Raw genomic sequence first — 16794 nt, forward strand, 5'->3', positions numbered from 1 at the left:
AAGTTTCAATTTTATCTGTAAAACACTTGAGATATGTCTTTAACAATGGGAATTCCATGTTGAAGTGCGCGGTGCGCCTGCTTGTCCGTTAAATACTTGAGCATTTTAGTTGAACTTACTTATCAGCCGCTGTAGTATTTAAATCGGGGCCATAAAGCAATCCTAATGATTTACGCATGGTCGCGATGTATTTTCATTCAGTGTGACCAAAAAGTACCAAAATTTGTATAATGAAATCTTATCTTATCGATGTGAAGTCTTTTTTGTTGTCTTGTGTTTGATTTTTGTTTTTCGGTTTGGTTTTGTGGGACTTTTCGTTTTGCGTTTGTCTTGGACAAATTTGTATAGCACAAATGGCCTAAAAGTATGCCTCCGCATGGGTTCTGGTTCTGCTTCTGTCATCGGGGCTGTTTGCACAACGAATCAAAACGGAACCATCGCGTATACGCAACGTTTTTCCTCGCGCGTATACGTGACATTGCTATTGAAGTGCAAAAGTGATTCCCCAATGCATTATTCCAGAATGCATTATTTATTAATCATCTAAGAATCTGATAAGATTGCCGTCGATGTACTCATCTAGCCACACCAATATGTATCTTAATTTGGGTTGTATTTCAATATAAAATCCGCAAACGATATTATCTGTTTGCACTGCAGATAAGATATATGTATATCCTCGCCATAGTCATCTGCAAGTTTATTCTTTCGGCCGTAGTTCAGGAAATGATAAGGTGATGGCTACAAAATTGCAAAGCTGTAATTGTTGTATTCAAATTTAAAGGAATGGATTACCATTCAGCGTTTCAGTAAAAAGGACAGGGCTGCCAAACAAAAATAATAGTTATATATATGAATAAGAAAAAAATATCCAACGAACAGACTCGTAGATATTACAAAAAGGATTTGAATTTTATACGAATTTATCTCGCTTCATTCTGGACTTTAATAGTTGGCCAATCACAATATTCTGTAATGGAAGCGTTATACAATATTAATATTAATTTAAGGTATTATTTAGATGATAGTTTATTGATATTATTAAAACGCGTTAGTCTGGTAGTCTAGTCTTTCTTCTGTTCCTCTTCTTCTCTGCGGTACTCTCCTCCTGCCTTCGCTGCTTGTCTGCTGTTCGTCTGCTGTTTATCTCGCTCTGCTGTGACTGCTTTTCCTCTGCTGTGACTGGTGTTGCTCTGCAGTGACTGCTGTTCCCCGCTGCTAACCACTGCTCCTTCAATGGGACAGCTTGCCCACTCCTTCTTACATTAATAGTAATATTTGTATCTTTGTCTGTTAGTATATGTAAGACACAGCGAGAGTTCTTTTATTGGATAAGTTTGTTGTCTGTCAGAATGTATTGCAGATCTAGTCTTTACATTCAGAAGAGTTTATGGCCACAACAATTCATATCTGTTAAAGTGGAAAATATATCGTACATTTTTGGCTGCCATATCTCTGCTCGGGCTCGAAATCCAGACGGCTGTTTATGATAAAATTTGTATAGTTTATGGAGTCGAGAACGAACGCATTTCCGAACCTGTTCTGGAGTTTCTTTGATAATGTTTGGCAAATTTTGAAACTAATTGGATTTCCTTTTAAAACTAAATATTATGTATTTATTAAGTTTTTTCCTTATGCTTCACATTTGGTTAGCTTTAATTAGTTTATACAAATACAATTGTATATATTTCGATATTCGTTTTGCGTGTGTGTTGTGTGTGTTTTTGTGTGTCTCTTAAAAATTATATAAAATTTCGAATCACTTAACGATGAGTGCTGTCTTATGAGTGTGTCTTTTGTTGGTGTGTGTGGGAGTGTTGTCTTAAAGAAACGAGGAATACTAAATTGTAGCACCGGGTGATGATGATGATGACTTGGTCTCTAGTTGCGATGCAGTGCAGCCGCTACGATGGCCAGCATAAGAGATCCCAGGAGCGATGCCTGGAGCGTGGAGCTGCCGTTGCAGGCATTCATGCTGCAGGGGTCGCAGTTGGACAGCTCCGTCCCGTTGTTCTGGCGCTGCAGCTGCTCGCAGACAGCCTCATAGGTGCCGACGCGGGAGCAACCGCGATCTGTGATCAGGGTGCCATTGACTGTTGATAGGAAAGGGAATGATTAGTCTTGGTTTAGAGATTGTTCGGATATAGTCTACTCACCCTTAGCCTGAACGGAGTAGCAATGGAAGGTGTACTCCGTATCGACCACCGATCGTCGCTGTCTGATGGCCATCGATGGTGTGGTGCTCTCGGTCTCCACGGCCACCAGACGTGTGGTGTTCCTGGCCGCCAGAGCCAACAGATCCTCGGCGGGCGGCGTTGGCCATCCAGTAGTGGTCTCGACCGGTCCAGCTGTCGGTGGCGTCGGTGCAGGCGCCTCTGTGCTCGCAGTGCTCTCTGTGATCAGTTCCGTGGTCGTAGTCACCACTGTGGTGGTTGATGCTTCAGTGGTGGCGGGACTGGTCTCTACGGTAGTACTCTGGGAGCTCGTCTCCATCGGTGTCGTACTCTCCACAGTCGTACTTTCTTGTGTCGTGGTGGTGCTCGCCTCCGTTGTGGTGGTGGTGGTCACTGTGGAGGCTTCAGTGCTGCCGCCCTGATTGAAAAAGTCATCATTGCAGGCCAGTAGTGGTGTGTCCTTTTGCAGATTAGCACAATCATCGCAAACATAGCACATGAGATCGGCATTAATGGCTGCAAATAGCAGGAAAAGTTGGTGTTTGCCAAAATACTTGTATCATATATGTATATCGATCGATCTGCAATCTGTACTTCCCTATTCTTAATATATTGTGGGTCTTAACCTTTTTTGATATATTCATATCCCAAAAAAAGCTATCCATCATCTGAATGTGATTCATGTATACAATTTTCTTTATTTCCCTATTCGTTATTGTCTGGGTGCCTTGCCCATATTTTTTGTACATGTGCTCTTATCCAGGAAAAGCTATCTATCAGTTAAAAGTGCTCAATATATAGCTTGGGCAAACACCGACCGATGACAGGGCGCGGAGTGGATCATGTGAGGGTCATAAATCAACACAAATTATAAACCGCCGACTTTGGCGTATTATTTGTCCATTCTTTGGCATCAGTGTATTTGTTCTTAAGCAGCAACTACTTTGTTGGAATTTTTCATTTGAGCAATTTGCATTTGCAACTCTTGCACAAATATTTGCCAGCGTCAAACAGGTAAACAGACAAACTTATCGGGACGGGATGGGTACATTGCCATAATTGCCCTAATAGTGTTATCTGGGGATGTGGATGCGGAACTATCAGCGGAGATAGCAGGTGACTCACCCTTACAATGGCTCCCGTAAGATTATTCAAATAGGCCTAAACCACCATTTGACTGCGTTCGCTATAGATAAATCCACACTGACTGCGTTTCCGATAGATAAATCCCCATGGTATTAATTTCACTATAGATTATTCCCTCGCTTATTGTAGATAATTCTCAAACTGATTGTTCATTCATTCTCCTGTGAACTGTTATTCCTATAGGAATCTTCTTTCGACAGTTCTTCCTATACATAATTCTCCTGTGGACTGTGCCTTTCACAATCGATAAATCCTCTCTTAACTACTTTCCGATGGATCTATAATCTCTTTATTTTCTATTATGAGTGGACCAAGTGTCAACACCTGTTGACTCTAGTCCCCTATAGACAAAATCCCCACTTGATTGTTCTCCCTATAGATATTATTCAACTTGATTGTTCCCCTATAGATAAGATCCCAATATTTGGGAATTTTTGTTTGTTGTTAAAATGATGGACAATTTTTGTCGTGTTTTAATTTATAATATTATTTTTTGGTGTTTATTCTTTTTTAATTTATCATAAATCATTCTGATTGATGGCCGCCTTTTGGGGTGAGGCACAGCTTGTTGTGGGTTTAATGGCACGTGATAAGCGCCACCGAACCTCTCCATTCTGGAATTTGCACATCTGACTTTTGCATTTGACTTACTTATTAATATTAAGCCTTAATTCTTGTTTAATTGTTTAGCTTCCAGAGTTCTAGACGGTTTATGTAAGTCCATATACTCTCTGGATCGTAAAAGCTTGCTTGCTGTTGGGAAGTGCCGACTTGTACAGCACATATTTAATTGAATCTTTGAGCCAGAGTGCAGCCTCTATTGAAGTTTGTGTAACCATTTCTATTGCGTCTTTACAGGCCTCCCTTAGCATCTAACAACAAAACAATATTCAATATAGTATACGCCATATATCTTACCTAACCACTTGATCTCTTCATAGCCCAACGATTACTAAAATATGTATATCTTTTTGCAAAGAGTTTCCCATAGACAAGAAATCTTTCTGCTCCTAAATTTATATATCTCTCTTTTGAAATTCTTTAATGAGGCTACTTCAAACTGGCTTCACCCAGAATATGGTCTCCCAAAAATACAGATAACAGATAGACATATATCTCAGCTAACGCCTTACTATCCCTTTTTATACTGGAATACCTTTTGGAATATAAATCTCAAATACGTGGAAAGTTATTTTCTTAAGAGGAAATATACATATTTTTTAATAGTCATTCTGTATTTGTCAGGTAATATACACTTGGTGAACTCCCCCAGAACCCGGCTAACACCCCACAGTCCCAGATTAAATCGTTCGCAATTGCGTCAAGAGATTGTTGTGAAAAAACTACAGAATTTCAGGTTTTTTCCCCCTTGGCTACGAGCGAGGTAGGTATTTTCTAAGCGGTGCTAATGGGCCAGACAAGTTTTCCCATTTCGGGCCGCTGCTGCTGCAAAATGTGTTAAGTGTAACTATAACATTTCCAATTAGCGGACAGCCTGGCGCGCCAGCTCAATGTCAAATAATATTTTGTATTTGTTCAGTATTTTCGTTCATTTCCATTTGAAAAACTGCACGAACTGCAGCTGACTGACTGAGTTTTCATCGGGGCCATAAATTAGAGGGGACCTATGGCACTTCTAGTAGGCATGGCGTAGGGGCCTGACTCTTAACAATTCCAGTCGGATGACATTTCCGCATCACAATCGAAAACTGAAATGCCCGCAAATTGGCAACAATCTTTGCATTATTTATGACAATTTAATAATAACAGCAAAAAAAGAAGAGTTAATTTACTCTTTTTAATGTCGTCTGCGTCGGCTGACGTTGTTTCTGTCGCTGTTTGATATTCAAAATTCGATGGCGAAACCGCTCATGATCTTGAATTTTAAATTCATTTCGAATGCGCGTTTTGCCGCTGCACATTTATGTACTAATAAAATCTGATACACAAATTTCATTTATTTATAGCGGCAGCAGCAATTCAAGAGCCACAAGACCTTTTTATCAGACATCATATGATTTTCTGGCTGGGCCTACGGCTTGGGGGGCTCTATCTGATATCGGATATACTTGCATGGTTTGTCCAGATATCGGTAATGTCACGACTTGAATATTTTAATTTATCTAGATGTCCAGAATATCTAGAATCGAATGATATGCGATATTATCATGACACTTTTTGTGCATATTTCAGTTTTTCCTTGGGTCTTAGTATGCCATCAGATATATTTATCACTTCTTCTCCAAGAAATACCCATCAAATTTTATCACGACACTTTTCCCGATACTCTAGTATACTCTTTCGGCAACTTCGAGTATAGTCCTTACCTGGCAACGCGAGTAGCAACAGCAGAGAGCTGGCCAAAAAGATGTGACTTTTGCTGGGCATGGTGCTGTATGTTTGGTTTTATTTTAAAATATATATTTCGGATATATATTTTATATAAATCTGAGTCCCACAGATGATATAGTATATGTACTAATTGGTTTTATTATACTTTTGCACTTTGTGTCTTTTGTTTTCGCGATATCTGGTCTGTGTGCTGGGTCGACCGCAGTTTGCAAATTCTCAAATTTAACTGAAAATCTTGTGATTTGTTTCAGACTTTTTATAGAGTTTTATACTGCGACAGCGGCTACGGCGCCAGCAGCTCCAACGCTGAGAGAGTGGGAGAGCGACCAATGGAGAGACCGTAAAACAAGTTTTACTTTTCTTTTCTTTATTGATAAAAAATTAATTTATAATGCAGAATCGGCGAGCGCGCAAAATTTAATTGCCTGAAAGTAAAATCGAAAGAGAGTTGTTTGTTCTACCGATTCTCTTCCGTTCCCGGGGGCTCTTTTCTCTTAGGTTCTTTACATAGCGATACGGTAGCGGCCGATCGGTTGTCAGGTCTTTCCCATTCATATGATTCAGTTGCGGGGACTTATTCTAACCCATTCATTACGTTTAGATTTGATTGAACCTATTTTTTCTTAAATTTCTTTTGTTAACTCTTTGATTCTCAAGGATGACTTCTCGTTGGGTCTCCAATGCGATCGCTTCTTAGGTATTTGCCATGTATGTAAGTGATTCCGTTCCTTTCCATCTCAAAATTGAGTAACGATACGATACTTATTCTTAGTCAGCAAATGGAATCGGTGCACTTCCTCTTAATGGGAAAATTAATGGAATATATACTCGCTCGCAATTTTCGCAAACTTCGTTTCTTGAATATTAACTCTGTTGATGTCCCATGATTATTATTCAATATCAAAAATACATACATCACGCAAAGCAAACAAACTCAGGATTGGACAAAGACAGAGACAGAGCCAAACAATTAACAGTGATATTTTGATGGAAATATTATTGGCTCATCCTATTGACACCTTGTCGTCGGCGCGGGAGAAGGAGTGAGAGTTGGGTGGGGCGAAAGAACTTTGGAGTCGCACGAGCTTATACACCTACGATATGTTCCAGTCGAGTGCGCAGCAAGGTCGAATCCACTCGAAAGTTAATGAAATTCCCAGACTGACCTACAAAAACAGGGTGAAGACGGGCTGGCTGGCAAATAGAGGTCAACCGATAAGGTGAGTTTTATCAGGTGTGAATATACATGTATATATTTGCAAACAAAACTGCATATGTATATATATATAATAAATTTCACTGATTTGTTTATAAGAAACATTTCTTTTTAATTTGAATACAAATATATTGTGTTCTTTTCTTTTATTTTTTATTTTTAAATTTTCTATCTATTTTATTATCAATAATAACAAAAGAATATACGAGCTCTCCCATGGAGAGATGAGCTGAAACAACAATTATGTGCTTATAAAAAGAGAACAAGTTTGCTAAGAAAATAACAATCTTAGAACCTGTGGAGATCCACGGAAAAAGAAGAGATGAATTATTTAACAGGTTATTCAATGCTTTAATTAGAAAAGAGTTCGGTTTTTTTAGAATACATCAGTTTTCATCAAAATACATATTCAATTTAGGAGATGAATTCGCTTCTAACTTTTCCCTATTACATTTAAGATTTATTGAATTGTTTTTCGCAACAAAACTGCCCAAGTGCAACAAAACATTTCGTTCTCTTTCTCTTTTAGCGGCTATAACTATTGGCCCTGAAATGGTTTTCTGATGGTCGAGAGACCATCATAAATCGTGCGTTCAATATGCATATATACGAGTATATCATTCATCTGGGGGGTTCGTGCCGAATAGTCAGTAGATCTGTTTAGTGCCGCTTGAGACAACTGACGCATCAGTCTGAGAGCCGCAGACGGGAGATAAAAAGCTGAACTTCCCAAAAAGTGGAATAAAATATCAATCCAAGTGTCGGCGACATCACGTAAAGCGCGGAGTGACGATTCTCTTGCTCTGACTGCCAGTCTCGATATCGCTCTTTCTCTACCCCCAGAAGAGTGCTCTTTACAGTTCAGAATCGTCAACAAAAAGCCCCAAGACAAGCGGAGAATTTTGAAAGCCTTTTGGGCATGTTCGTCATTACAACTGCGGCCCGGAAGTTGTGAGGCAGCATTGACGAAAATAAAACGGGGAAGCAAAAAAATGCCCCCAACACGAGCCCAACCCCCATCCACTTTGATACTCGTATTGTATATAGTACTTATATATGTGAAAGTTATGAGCAACATAACAAATTTGGCAGTTGATTTAACCGTTTGTCTGCTTAGAACAAGTTTCCTTAAGCGAATCCCCGCCACAAACCGCACTCTGAAATCGAGCTTCCTCATCATCGAGTTGCTCATCGCCCGATTGAGAACTCTCAATATCAATATCAATCTCAGTCCAGTCCTGTCCTCTTATGGCGCCATAAATCTTGTAGAAATTTAAGGCTGCAATTGCCACTCGACTACCTATCGCTTATCAGGCTAAATGGCTCTGGGCAGTGTATCAGTTTATCAATTTATCAGTTTATTAGCTGCATGAAGTCATTGAGTTCTATTTGAAAATTCTAACCGCATAACTGCGTACGGGAGCACCCTCGCCTCATCGTCATAGCCTGCGTGCCTGGATGGATGACTTATCGTCCGAACCTAATTGATTCGATTCTGATAGTGCTTTCGCCCGCCTACAAGTTCCAGGTTGAATGAACATGAAGCGGCCCCCAATGAGTGGGCACTTTCCCACCAACCAGAAAAGAGGGAAACCATAGTTATACATGTGCCTTATCGAAGCCAATTAAACAATTATGCCAAAATAGCCCAGGTGCTCTCATTGCCTCCCGAATTTTGCCATTTTTATGAGACATTGGCGTAAGTGTGCCATAAATAGACGAAAATCAAATCAAACCTCTCATAAATCACCCAACTGCGATTCCAAAAATCAACTCAGACTTGGAATTCTGTTTTGGGGCCATATATTATATATTTCGCTATCAATCCCCCGCTCCGTCCGTTCCGCAGTTTAGGCCACAAGAATCGCCAGTAGCGTCAGTGCTGAGATTGTCCATTGGGCTGACGTCGACCTTGAGCCAGATGCATACATCGATCCCATGGTTACGTCAATGGGTTGATTGCAGCCATTCTCCTCGCACAGCTGACACCCCACCACGCTCCAGTTGTCGAAGAGCGCATCACAGGCGGCGGTCTGATTGCCCGACCTGGCCATGGTGCAGCCCCGATTAGTGATCACGGTATCGTTACCTGGGGGATATATCAAGGGGGTTAGCTAACTGATAAAGTCTCGGTGAAAGTCAGTTCACATTGCTGCGATAATGTCACGGAGGATGTCAGTCGATGATTCAGTCATCGTTACTCGCTACTATCTTATCAATATCGATGCAGCAATGTGAATGGCCTGTACGATAAGGTGGATGCTTACGTTGGAGCCTGGCTGTGTAGCACACGGCAATGTCAGACACCTGTCTGACGGTTCTACGCCTGCGTCGATCATCGCTGTCCTCATCCTCGTCCTCGTCTTCGTCCTCGTCGCCTTCGCTGTCAATAGAGGCAGCAGCTCCGGGCCGAACTCCGGTTCCGGTTCCGATTGCAGCACCACCTGCAGCACCACCTGCAGCTGCTCCTCCTCCCACTCCTGTACCAACTGCTGCTCCCCCTCCTGCTCCCACTGCTGCTCCGGGTACTCCTCCACCAACTCCATTTCCTGCAGCAGCTGCTCCTATGCCTATGGGGGACAGTGCCGCATTTGGAGCTGACTCATCGCTGTCATAGTCCTCATCCTCTTCCTCGCTACCATTATTCGCAGCAGCAGCAGGAGCAGCTGGGGGCTTGGACAAACCTGTCCCTGGAATAGCACCAGGACTAGCAGCAGGACTGGCAGCCGGACTAGCAGCAGGACTGGATGGACTCACACTGGGGCTCTGGCTGGAAATGGAAGCCATGAGCATTCCATCACCATTCGCAGACGTGGGCGAGGCACTACACACCTCCATCTCGCTCAGCTTGGCCGTCTCATCGCAGTCCTGACAGGTATAGCAACGCAGAGCTGGAAAAGCACACACGACGACCTTGGGTTAGTTGTGGGTTGGTGCACAGTGCGACCGTGATAGGTCTTATCAGCAGCTCTTATCAGGCGGATGAGTAATCCGCCCTGCCTGGGCCCCTGGCAGGGTTCAACGGTGCGTATGAGCAACTTTTTGTTTGGGGTCAATCAATTAGCATAGGAACGGTGTGGGTGCCATGGCTTAGTGCCGTGTGATTTATGGCCAACAGAACACCACCTGGTGCTATACATACCTGAAACACCTGATCCACTGAAAACCAACGCCAGAAGCAGCAACGACAACAAGAACAACAACGATTGCATTCTTTTGTGTGTTTCGAAGGAGAAAACTTTCAATTTGCAAACCGTCAACGCGTCAAAAAATTCAACAACTTCGATGTGTGCAGCGCTCCCCGGATGAGAATGTGGGCTCGAAAAGTACTGCTTCTTTCGCAGTTCCGGTGTTCTTTTTTTGGTTGGTTTTTTTGGTGCTCTTCGTATCAGCAAGCGCCACCGAAAATTCAAATGGAACTGCCAGACCGAAGACATCGACAGCAATGGAGGAGGCTGTTGTTTCCTCTATCAAAATAGATTTCTGGGCTATCATGCAATGGTGGCGGCTGGAGACGAGGCGGTGGGTAGAGAAAATAATTTGCTGCCTTGGTGAAACATGTCCCGCCCGGCGACAGAGATAACCTCTGACGATAGCATCGCCAACGACGTTTCCAATGAAATGCGAAAGACAGAGACAGCATTGAAAGGCGAGGGGACCTGGGATGTTGCACTCGAGCATCTTACATGAGTAATGGGAAAATTATCTTTGATTGGGGAAAAAAAGTCAAAAATCAACAAGCTAGAAATGAAAGTCGAATGTGTATATACCTAAAGGCGTTTGCTTTATCATATACTGATCCAATTTCGGTGAACCTTTAGGGGAAGATGCTTAAAAATAATAAAGGAAGTTTAGTTGAATTGGCTTTGGAAATATATATGTTACTCTGAAAAGAATTTGTTATCGTAATGATCCAGAAGAGTTGGTGAATCATGCAAATTTGAAACTGAAAGAGTTCTTCGCTTCAAAAATAAGGGCATGATCATCGATGATCTAAGCTCTTGATGATGATGAAGAATATATGTATGTTCTGAAAGATCTCAGCAGGATGTTGCCAAACACCAAACATTTCCCAATAATTAGAGTCTTTCAGTAAGAGCTCTCAATAAAGTTCTGAGGAAGGAATTCAAATGCTTTCGTAGATAGTCATACTTTTTAATATTTCAACATACTTACACCCACAGTATCTTGCCACAAAGAGTGAGATCCCACTGTGACCATCCGCTGCAAGAATGATATTATACCTCCCCTAAAGGGTATCACAAAAAGAATCACATCTATGACTGTTATACTCCCACAATCGCGTCGTAGAAATGTCTTACACAAAATCGTTATACTGTCATACAGCATTTATTCGTGAGCTCGCTAAGTATTTTAGTTCGATCTTAGTTCCACTCGAGAATTCGCTTATGAACTAAACAGAATTGATTGCTTGACTAAAAATCAGAGTGTGTATTGTGGGCGTGGCTGGTAGGCATATCTAAGCTATATCTCAGTGCTCATCCCTTGACAGATTTACAGTTTACATTTATGTATATATATCGTATCATATATTGCATTGCTTTTGGGTTTTATCCTTCTTTTTGCTTGATTTCTAATTGAACATTTAGTTGCATTTATTGCATATTTTTGTTTGTTAAATTCGCATATTTTTGTTTGTATAATATTTGTTTGTTGATTGTTTCTGCGTGCGGTTTTTGCATTGAAGGAATTTCATTATGAAACGAATCCATAAATTCTGTAATTGAACATAAAATATATTAGAATTCTCTTAGAGTTGTTTTCTCCGATTTAAGCACATTTAAAGTTACCTAAGAATACATATGTATATGTATTAATGTTTATAATTCCCATCTATATTGCTTGCTATGAATATGAAAATTAAAGGCAATCGGTGAATTCTTATACTCATCTTCCCTAACAATTATCAATATAACAATCAACATATAATAAAGCTACAATAAGAGCTAATGGAACAGGTCCTCCATCCCTGATATATGTGGGATATATGTATGTATGGGATAGTATGTAGTACATATTTGAATAAGCATATCCCTTAGAGGTCCATTTTCCCTTCCATTAACATCTCATCTCCTGGTAATTGAAAGTTTTCATATTTGTTTGGAATAAAAGCGAATGAGCTTTTCTCTCTTTGAGGTTGTCGAGTATGTGTCTGTATCTGTGTTTGTGGGATTGTATCGGTGTATTGGAACGTGTGTGATTGTGTGTGTGTGTGCTTACATGGCTAGGGGTTGGGGAGAGGGTAAAGAGAGAGGTGGAGCAGGGTCAGGCGTGGGTCTGTAGATGCGGGGAGACGAGGGCGAGTGCCATTGAAAGGGCTTGTTCAAGTCAACGACATTGCACTCAAATATTTACAAAGTAAACGGTAACGGCAACGGTAAAGGTAACGCTAACGGTAACTCAACCTAAATGCAACCAACGCTACCAATAAGACACCCATACATCCACCAACACCTCCTTCAACAGTGTATTAGCCCTGGCATTAGGTTTACCAAAAGGATTGCCGCCACCGAACCCAAAGTCAACGTCACTGCCGCTGCCCCGTTGCACCGATCCGATCTGCAAATGTCACAGAAGAAGGTATCCTCCTCCGATTCCTCGTCATTATCGGACGATTCCTGGCCATAGCCATAGCCCTGCTGGCCCTTGCGACGCTGCTGTTGGTCCCGCTCCCGCCGGCCCTGATCCCGACTGCTGTCGCCCGCATTGGTGATACGCAGCTTGCTTCGTAGAATCTCACAGGCATCCGAGTCTCCAGTGTCCAGCTGGCAAAAGCGAGCCGTAACGATCTTTCTGGTGTCAGCTGTGGGAAGAAAGTAGATAACGGATAGCTCTAACTATGATATTCTGGTGAAAATGATGTGCAGTTTATATTTTTCCAAGGAAAATAAATCGATAAATCTCGGTTGTTTATAAAAAGGTTTTTTCGATTCTGGTTCATAAAAAGTGTGTATATTTGAACATTTCCTCGTCGTAAAAAAAAACTGATAACGAAATGTGCAACGAAATGTGTATCGCAAAACCATTCTCTGATAAAAGTCAGCCATAAACCAGATATATACTTTGTGGCTGACAAATATTTGAAAGAGCAGAGGTTCAGATTCAATAAATGAATCATGGAGTGAGATGTATATAGATATGACAGATAATCGTACAACATCTTAATTCGAAGGTTAGGCACAATCCAATATCCTTTCTTTCTTTTGGAAAAATGTGTCTCAATTTTCACTTCAAACACTTCTTCTCTAACATGTCGTCAACCTTTTCCCATTCAAAACCCTCTTTACTTACGATCTCTGGCCACAACTTTTTGGCAATTCATTAGCGGATTCTTGTTGGCCCCATTATCGAAGTAGGAGAACTTGTTCAGATCAAACAGCCAGGTGTCCAGTGACTTCATTTTGTCCAAAGTGCAGGTCTGAAACAAAAATGATAAACCATCTTGAAGAATTGTGTCTTTTATGAACTAAAAGGATTGACTTTCACTAGAAATAATGAGAGAAATGATCGCTTTGCATTTGCATTCACTACAATGTTGTCTCCAGTCTGTAATTAATGCCTTAATTGTGATTGCTAGTAACTGATTTATCTTATCTATAAATATATGTTCAATGAGCGATACGAGTATCAGTGTTGATGCATTGCGATGCGACGAGACGACCTTCGCTATCAATGGGGAAAATGCACTCACATAACGATTATTGAAACTGCGCTGCCCTGCACTCAACACAGATATCACAAACATGAGGAGAAATAAGGGCACTCTAATCATAACTATGGCCTATATAAGTAAGCTCAGAAATTTATTAAAGGTGGGTAGTTCCCCGTTAAAGTTGGTTTAGTCACTTGATGATATTTTGAGTTACTCAACTGCTGTGGAATTTAGAGCTTGAATAAGTCAATAGTAGTACGAGAATAGAATGGAATTTAAGTAAGTAGCATAAGATTACGCTTAATGCTTGAAACTACTGGAATTCTCATCATTATCGAAGAATTTAATTACTTTGTTCATTTGTTTTAATTTTTTTATAAAGTGTAACAGAACAAACTGTAGGAGTACAATTGAATTGCAATTAGTCTATCCAACATTTCAGATTAAATAATAAAGATAATCTGGTTGTACGCGTATCTCTTTTCAAACATACATATATTTTTGTTCTGTGAATTCCAGGAATTTGTTCATTCCATTCCTTTTTGGCAGTCGTTGTTATACATCTTTCTCTTTGCCAATTCAATTTTATTTTACACAGAGATTACAAATCATAGATGGCAATCGTTTTGGCAGTTGCTGCTCTACAAGAGAATTGAATTAATTGTTTTGTGCCAAGAGCTAACGAGATTCCCACACAGAACTGTCACAAAGGGGGAGAAAGAGGAACTCAAGTGCTGAAAATTTACGTTGTTAGACTTTTGTAAAAGTATTCCAACTGTTTGGCACGTGGCCGGGTTAAGTTCTTTTCATTCCGTCGCTTGCCTTGGCATTCTCGCTGGGACACCACTCGCAGTTTTTGGATAGAGAGAGAGAGAGAGGGAGAGGGAGAGAGAGATGCCAGTAACAGAAAATTCACTTAACGGAGCCGGAGGACGACGACGTTGCACGTTTCCGTTTCCGCTTTTGTGGGGTCTATTTCTAAGTTTTTCCTGTTTTGTTTTTTTTTTAAGGTGCTAGATTTATGGGCCATGTAGTTTTAATTTGTGAGTGCCAGCACTTTGATTAAGGTCACGAGAGATGTGATTAGGCTGGCAAAAGGTTAAGTGAAATGACCGGGCTAAAAATGTGCCCCCAAGAAGGGACGGGCCTCTCGAATACGCAACTCAACAACAGGTCCCACATCATCAATCAATCCCCAGACTGGTGATGGATGAGCCTTTCGCAATTCGTAATCTGTTCACCGACTTACCTCCGGCACTATGCTCGAATTGGAACCCAGATCGGCACAACTGGGATTGTCGCTCGAATCGCACACAAAGCACTGTATGGCTGCGCCTGCAGGATATAAGGATATTTCGATTTACTTGAAATTCAGCATTCATATAGCCACAGGTAACACACACCATACGATATGCAGCAATGCAGGGCCAACAGCCACAAAATAGCCGACTCTTTATAGCTCATTATTTGCACGTGTTTTCTTCTTCTGTGTTTTTGATTTATATTTAAATTTTTGGAAACTTTTCAAATATTTTATTCCACTCGCGCCCTGAGCTCTCAACTCAGTTGTGTTCGCACTTGCCACAATTTCTGGTGTGTTGTGCCACTGCCGCTGGCCAAATGAAAACTGAAATTGGAAGCCAGAAAGGCAAAGGCAATTGCCTTCAAGAGGAGGACCTACGCTAGACTGAACCGACAGCCACGGGTACGACGAGGGCGACGTCATCGTTTTGGGGCACGAATGTACCAAACGAAGGCTTCACAGGCAACGACTACTGTCGTCTCGGGGGTCCTGCTTCCTTCGTCCTTCGTCCTTCTTCCCTCCTGGTGTATATTGCGTGGGTGCGTCGTAGTCGACGTCGACGTCAACGTCGTCGCTCGAGTGGCTCCTGATTCTGACAGTAATAACATCTTGGGTACCCCCACATGGCTACAAAAGAGAAAAATTATTCAAATTGCGAAATGCAAAACCAAAAGATTGGTAGGGAAGCGTTCGTCAAAGAAAGAGCGGCGGCAGCAGCCTCCCTCTTTCGAATATTGCAATCTCTTAGCCAAAAACTCTTTTGGCCGCAAGGCCAGAAGCCACTTGAAACCAGCAGCAATAAACCATGTCCTGGAGGAGTCCAGGGAGTGGGGTTTATCCCACCCATTTGACCTATCAGTAACTGGACTCGGCGCGGATGAGCCAAAATGAAATTATGTATTCATAAAATAAGCGGAAAATGAAGAGCGAGCTGCGTGGCGACACCACACCGGAGGGGGAGCCGTGGAGCCGTGGAGCCATGAAGCCATGGAGATGGGGAAATGGATCCTTGGGATTCTGTGAAATTATGAGTGCCTGGGGAGTTGTCTCAGGAACGGGGTTAGAGACCACAGGATGGCGCAACAATGCGCAGCAATTAGTGGCGCCCAAGAGCGAAAAACTCATCCGCTTTTTTGCATTGCGGCTTGACTTTGGCTCTGGCTCTGGCTCTGACCTCGCCTCTCGACTACGACGACGACTACACTGACATCCTGGGTGTGGGCGCTTATTTATCGCTATCCAAAGGGGTTTACTGCTCTACCATCCCATGACAGCCGTATCTCCCGCGGGGCAGAGTGCACGCCGGCAAGCGTTTCAATTTATCATAAACAATGCAGACTGTGATTGGTGTAGGTCGCGAACCCGGCCCTGGCCCCAAATCCGCCAAAAGTGTTGGCTAATGTGGTCGCTTGTTTCTCCACGAGTATATGTGAGTGTTTGGGGGTGGATAGTAGGGGTAAAGTGGGATTAGTAGCGTAGGTTGCCCCCAGCAGTGAACTTGCTTTGTGGTAGTCCAACATTTTGTTAGCCTAATCCTATGCCAAAAATTATTTGGAGGCTGTTCTGGGCTAGAAAAACTCTTTTCTTCTATTTACATATTGACATGGCGTGCGTGCAAACACAGAGCACTGACGCAGGATTAGTTTCGTTCGAAAAACCACACTGTAAAATCTCCAATCAACAAGTTTCTTTGGCAAGTGAATTGCCAGCGAAATGTATAACCAGAATCTGTTTCAATTACCCTTTCGGGGCGTCCATTTCCAGGGTTAATCCTGGCTCCAGAAACTTTGGCTAGCGGCCACCAAAGTGCAGCCTGTTGCCGCCTCGTGGTGGATGGCGGAAAATGTAAATCCGAGTGCCAAAAAAAAAACCAACTGAAATCAGAGCCAGTCCAATTCATTTCGACTGCTGCGTGACAAGGACACATTGG

At 41.9% G+C, this 16794-nt stretch overlaps 3 protein-coding genes across 4 annotated transcripts; all 3 read right to left on the bottom strand.

Annotated features, from left to right (window-relative positions):
* Positions 1-1285: 1285 nt before the first annotated feature.
* LOC108164126 (cell wall protein DAN4) lies at positions 1286-5894 on the bottom strand. Its single transcript, XM_017299724.2, has 3 exons — positions 5648-5894; positions 2157-2690; positions 1286-2093 (listed from the first exon to the last, which is right to left on the bottom strand). Exons 1-3 carry the CDS (start codon positions 5706-5708, stop codon positions 1882-1884), a joined length of 807 nt encoding a protein of 268 aa, XP_017155213.1. The 5' UTR covers positions 5709-5894; the 3' UTR covers positions 1286-1881.
* A 2780-nt stretch (positions 5895-8674) lies between these two features.
* Positions 8675-10324, bottom strand: LOC108163548 (dirigent protein 10). The gene is made up of 3 exons (XM_017298909.2): positions 10031-10324; positions 9156-9779; positions 8675-8977 (listed from the first exon to the last, which is right to left on the bottom strand). The coding sequence occupies exons 1-3, from the start codon at positions 10098-10100 to the stop codon at positions 8739-8741; spliced, it is 933 nt and encodes a 310-aa protein (XP_017154398.1). The 5' UTR covers positions 10101-10324; the 3' UTR covers positions 8675-8738.
* Positions 10325-11222: 898 nt separating this feature from the next.
* LOC108163549 lies at positions 11223-15185 on the bottom strand. Of its 2 annotated transcripts, XR_004473061.1 has the most exons (5): positions 14965-15185; positions 14811-14896; positions 13201-13327; positions 11700-12712; positions 11223-11626 (listed from the first exon to the last, which is right to left on the bottom strand). XR_004473061.1 is itself a non-coding variant. In XM_017298910.2 (4 exons), exons 1-4 carry the CDS (start codon positions 15023-15025, stop codon positions 12369-12371), a joined length of 618 nt encoding a protein of 205 aa, XP_017154399.1. In that variant the 5' UTR covers positions 15026-15185; the 3' UTR covers positions 11223-12368. The 2 variants fall into 2 exon arrangements, 1 of the variants encoding a protein (XP_017154399.1); XM_017298910.2 differs by having other exon boundaries at positions 11223-12712.
* Positions 15186-16794: the final 1609 nt, after the last annotated feature.

Source organism: Drosophila miranda, chromosome 4 (genome assembly GCF_003369915.1).
Source record: "Drosophila miranda strain MSH22 chromosome 4, D.miranda_PacBio2.1, whole genome shotgun sequence".
NCBI lineage: Eukaryota > Metazoa > Arthropoda > Insecta > Diptera > Drosophilidae > Drosophila > Drosophila miranda.